Raw genomic sequence first — 5,619 nt, 5'->3', positions numbered from 1 at the left:
CGACTTTTTTACGCCCCTCGGGCCGGGCTTCGGGCCAATTTTCACGTCATAGTTCAGACGCGGGCCAGGCCTCGGGCCTGTTTTAGGCTTCTCCTTATGTTTATATTTTAGACATCCATCAATTAGTGATGAAAAAATTGCCTCGCTAGTGGAAACAACACGAGACCGTGCTACCGAGACTGTCAAGAGCGGCTCGTCCTGCAAAGCGCGCTTCAGCTTCCACTCTATCCAAACTATTGGATACAGCGCACATTTATCTAGGTTTAACGTTTAAACATTGTTATATGCTTGAACTGTTTTATGTCTATAGATTTTATTTTAGTCAAGTCGTGATGACTTGAGAAGGCTAAATTGATCAAACGCTCACTGTCTGCCGCTGGCCACTTGGTCGTTACTTTAAATGTGTAACGTTAATTGGGCTATGTGAGTACTGCTCATGTCTGAAAATAATATATGAAAAACAAAATTATTTTACATAAAAACATTAGGCTATAGCTTATATTTATTTAGTACATTTTTAAATTAATGTAAAAACTAAAATGAATTGTAAAACTGAAAGTATTTTTTTTAAATTGTGTTAAAGCACGGTGGGCCGCATTTGAATTCGTGACGGGCCGCGAGTTGAGAACCACTGGTATAAACCTATTAATTGGGTAACGGTAAGTTCCCCTTCTATATATGGTAAAAAAAACTGTAATGGACATGTCATGTAATTTTACAGTAAAATACAGTTTTTGGAAGTGAAAAAGAAGGTATAATTTACGGTGAAAAACCGTAAATTGACTTTCCCAGAATTCCCTGTGTTGCATTTCACATTTTGTTTTGTTTTTTCGTTGAAATAACTTTTTCTTAGCAGTTATGTTCATTAGGGTTGTAAGTTACATCTAATGTTGTTAAATTAATGTTTATTTGCATTACGTTAGTGTCGTGTGTTACCATGATGGTGTTTAGTATTAGTGTAAATGACCTTCTATATACAAGTATTTTCCTTCTCAGCCTATGAAAAAGCTGTTAGTGATGAGCTTTGATTAATACATTGTCTCTATCGATTAACTGAAATGTTAGTACATAATGGCTGAAAACACTTTTTCCACATTTTCATTACTTGAAAACTAAAAATACAACAAAACTAACTAAAATATAAAATGAAAATTGAATTCCAAATATTAACAAAAACTATAATAATAATATATCAATGTATAATCAATAGCCTATATATCAATACAAAAATAACACTGGTTTGCATTTGGGTTTGAGTACTTGTGTAGAGTACGTTTCTGGTCTGAGCACTTTATTTTTAATTTGTGATGACGTTTTATTTTATTTTATTTTTTCTTTTACAAGACATGACTCTTTTCTCTGTAGCCCCCTAAAAAGCAGTATGTTAACTACAAAATGTATCAACAAATGATAAAAGAACAGAAGATGAAAGCCAAAGAGGAAGCAAAATCTGTAAGTACAACATTTAACATTTGAATGATTCTTATATGATTGCTTTTTAAACCACTTGACGACTTCTGCAGTATGTGCAATCTTTCCACTAACTTTTCTTCTTTGGGTCTTTTGTCAGGAAACACAGAAGAAAAGAAGGAAAGAAGGGAAATCAAGGTTTGTGTTTATGATTTGAACTCGATGACATTAAGTCCATCTTCTGTTGTTCTCCAGGTGTTGTCATTTAAATGATATTGGTTGTAGTTTGCTTGTGCTTAATTGTATTCAGTTGCATTTGTGAAATTTCAGCACAATTTCAAAAAGGTCTTTTCAATAATGCATGAAGCACAACTCACACAGAAGTCACTTTTAAACCAAGTAGCTTTTCTTAATGCAGCGAACTTGCATGAACACGAGCAAAATCTGGGAAACTTTTTTTGCCCACAGATTCCTATTGAATTTTGAACACTGAACACTTTCACAGTCAAGATATCAAGTCATTGTTTTTGTAATTTGTGTTGTCTTTTTGACTTTTCAGGACTGAGAAAAGTAAATCGTCATCTAGCGGAGAGCTTGGTGGACAAGTTGGACGCTTCAAAAACGGAATGCTGGTCTTGAGCTCCAAAGACGTTCAGAAATTTAAAGTTAAAGTGAAAAAGTGAATGAGCGACTGTTTCTGAATCTTCAGAAAACCCAACCACTTTCAAAATGCAAGAACATTTTAATATGTATAGAATATCACATTTTGACTGAAATTGAAATATGCCATACTTTACCACAGTCATTTCCCTATGGAACATTTACAATGCCCTTACTGTTTATTTGTATTATTTTGGTTTCTTCACTTTGGTGTGTTTGTACTACAGAAATAAATTATGGCTCAATTAGCCAAGCTTATTAATGTGTACATTTACATATGGTTTGACAGTGTTTAGGGATCCTGTCTATAGACCCAAACATCTTAGCGACCATATAGCAGCATGTTTAAAAACACGTAAATCTCCTCACTAGCAGCGCATTTGGCATGCATAATTTCTTCAGAAAGTGTAAAAGTGTACTTTTATTTACAATAAATAATGCTGTAACCCTGCTTTTCTGTATGGCTAAAAACTTGATATAATTTAAGTGGTGTGAAAAAAAAAAAATAAAGACACGTGGATCACAGTTTTATTGTTTATTAAAAGGGAAAGACCGTTTTTCTTCTACACTAAGTAGTAAGAAAAGAATGTCATATACAATGTATTTGATATACAAACCACAAAGATGTACAAAAATCACATTAGGGAGAACTCAAGATCACATACAGAAGAAGAGCCCCGAAAACACACACACACATTAGTTTCCTTCTAGGAAGAGGATGATGATGATACGCAACGCTAGGGCTGTGTCTTGTGTCAGCTGATCAATGCAAAGACTCATCTGAGAAACTCATCTGTCTTTCCTTTCCAAACTTTTCATAATGAGATCATTTGAGGGCCAAACACCTGACTAATGTACATCCACATAGGTAATATGCTGTATATAGAAAAATAAATCTTTAAAAACTTGGTACAGTGGCAGATTTTCTGTTATTGAGACTACAGAATTATTATTTTTTTCTGATGATGGTCACACTCGCAGGCAGTCGTTTTCACCATACGACTGTTTAACAAACACCTCAAGACCACTTCATTTTGTGTGCTTTCAAAAGAATTTCAAAAAATGGGATTGCGCGGTATGTTTCTGAAAAATAAGAAAGAATAAATGCAATGGAATTCATCTGTGCTTTCTGTTGATGGTTGTTTCTTCAACTTTGGCCACTTTTATGTCCAAAAGTATTATGTTAACTTTGTTATATGATGGATCACATTAAAACGGTCATTTTTCCATGCCTTCATTTATTTTTTGGTACTTTTACAACTCCATTTATCCATAGATTTTGATTTACCCTTGTCCCAGATCCTTGTCCCAGAATGACTATATTTATGCCTTTTCAGCACTCATTTTTCAATGCGCGTCTTTAGTAATTCCTGACAGTAGTTTTTTTAACACCAAAAGATTGTTTGCGCTGGAGCAAGCCGTTCGTAAATGTGGCCCTAAAATTCTAAAACCTATGATTATCTAAAAAGAAATGAACACACTATTTCATTATTTATTGTGTGAAAATTACTAACACAACCAACAATTTTGCCCCCAATAAAGAGCTGGGTTTGTCCCTTTTTAACCCAGCGCTGGGTTATATGTAACTCAGCATTTTTTAGAGTGTACAGTATACATGTGAAAAATGAAAAAAATAAATAAATATCGCTGCATGTTTATTGTGTCATGTTATTTTGAGCAATTAGCATATAAAAAAAAAGCATGAAAATATTATCTAATTGTATTTAGGATACAAAAAATGGTAGCCATAAAATTAGCCTTAGCAAGACAGGCCATTATATTCTAAAATGTTTCAAATGTTATTTCCATTTGAGATGAGATGGGATGAGATTACATTTGTTGGTTTAAAAAATTGAAAGTTCACAGGGCAAAAGGTGGCCACAGTTGAAGAAATTCTCAGCAAACTGTGAGTGAATTTTGTTTCATATTCAATACATGACCAGTGATTCTATTATCTACATTGACATAACATTTTAAATATACTTTAATACAAACAAAAAAAATCCATTGTGATATTTAAAATGACATGTTAAAAAATTAATTCAGCAATATAGATCCTTTTGGGCGGATGGCAGGTTTGCAGGCGACACCCACACAGTCATTATAAACTGGATTTAAAGGAATGTTCAAAGTTCAGGTTTAGCTATTCATCCGTTTCAGAGTACATGACTTTCCGGCTCATCATCTATAATTAAGAGCATTAGCAAGTATTGGCTTAGAACATGAAAACACATGAACAGAGAAAAAACCGCTGAATGGTTTTGATCCATACTAGGTCTCAGAAAACATTTCAGATATTTACATATATTTAATCCACTTTATATCTTTGTATATGGGTGCTTTCCATATAATGGTACACTCTAAAAAATGCTGGGTTAAATACAACCCAGTGCTGGGTAAAATAGGGACAAACCCAGCAATTGGGTTGTTTTGACCCAGCGGTTGGCTTAAATGTTTAACCCAACCTTCTGGGTAGTAACCCAACCGCTGGGTCAAAACAACCCAATTGCTGGGTTTGTCCCTATTTTACCCAGCACTGGGTTGTATTTAACCCAGCATTTTTTAGAGTGTACTACATACAGAGATTATGGAATAAACATATAGAAATGTCTATGAAGGTTATTTGGTATCGGCTAACCCAGGGTTGCCAGGTTTTCACAACACAACCTGCCCAATTGTTACTCAAAACTAGCCCAAACGTGTTTCAAGCGGGGTTCCCCGGTAAAAATTGCGTTGCGGGGGGTAAAATACACGTTTTTCGGAGGTGGTTCCTCCAGTAAAATTCGCATTCCAGGGCCTGAATATCACGTTATTGGGGGCGCTTCAACCCGCGGACATGAAAAACAACCCGCGGCAACAGTGTTAAAAGGGGTCATATGATGCGATTTCAATTTTTCCTTTCTCTTTGGAGTGTTACAAGCTCTTGCTGCATAAAGAAGATCTGTAAAGTTGCAAAGACTAAAGTCTCAAATCCAAAGAGATATTCTTTATAAAAGTTAAGAGTCAGCCACGCCTACCTAAAAAGGCTCGTTCTAACACACCCCCACATGTCTACGTGACAATGTGGGAAGATTTGCATAACGCCGCCCAAATGTTCACGCAAAAAAAGAAGGCGTAACTTTTATTCTCGCTGTAGTATTGTTGTTGCCGCCGCCGCCATGTCGTGGAGGCGCTGTGTGTTTCGTTGTGAAAGCGAAACTACTTTGTTTGGTCTTCCAAAAGAGGACGATATCCGCTTCGTCATGCCTAGAGCTGATCCGTGCTGGTTGCTGAGGAAATAATACAACTTTGCATTGTCGATCGCCGGATCGGCTTTCACCGTGGAAGAAGTGGAGTGCAGCCCGGGGTCGTCACATGTGGTTGCCACTCCTTCGTCGGATCCGCCAGCCGCGCCGTTCTCAACCCCACCACCTCTGCTCACTCTAGCCCGGCCTCAGCTCACGCTAAGCCGCGGCTTCAGCTCACGCTAAGCCGCGGCTTCCTCTCACGCTAGGCCGCCGTGTTTTTCGTTGTGAAAGCGAAACTACTTTGTTTGGCCTTCCAAAAATG

The 5,619-nt window shown here is 36.5% G+C and overlaps 1 protein-coding gene across 2 annotated transcripts in view; it reads left to right on the top strand.

Moving 5' to 3' along the window:
- Positions 1 to 2,521, top strand: part of LOC107679683 (uncharacterized protein C1orf131 homolog) — a 9,046-nt gene extending 6,525 nt beyond the window's left edge. For both annotated transcript variants that reach the window (XM_016475311.1, XM_016475310.1), the window contains exons 5-7: positions 1,366 to 1,452; positions 1,571 to 1,608; positions 1,970 to 2,521. In XM_016475311.1, coding sequence (XP_016330797.1) covers positions 1,366 to 1,452; positions 1,571 to 1,608; positions 1,970 to 2,093 — 249 coding nt within the window. In that variant the 3' untranslated portion in view covers positions 2,094 to 2,521. The remainder of the gene's footprint in view (positions 1 to 1,365; positions 1,453 to 1,570; positions 1,609 to 1,969) is intronic.
- Positions 2,522 to 5,619: the final 3,098 nt, after the last annotated feature.

The sequence above is a fragment of the Sinocyclocheilus anshuiensis genome, unplaced genomic scaffold, assembly GCF_001515605.1.
Source record: "Sinocyclocheilus anshuiensis isolate Anshui unplaced genomic scaffold, SAMN03320099.WGS_v1.1 scaffold280, whole genome shotgun sequence".
Taxonomy (NCBI): domain Eukaryota; kingdom Metazoa; phylum Chordata; class Actinopteri; order Cypriniformes; family Cyprinidae; genus Sinocyclocheilus; species Sinocyclocheilus anshuiensis.
The sequence above is the reverse complement of the archived record's forward strand: the minus strand, read 5'-3'. Positions and strand labels throughout refer to the sequence as shown.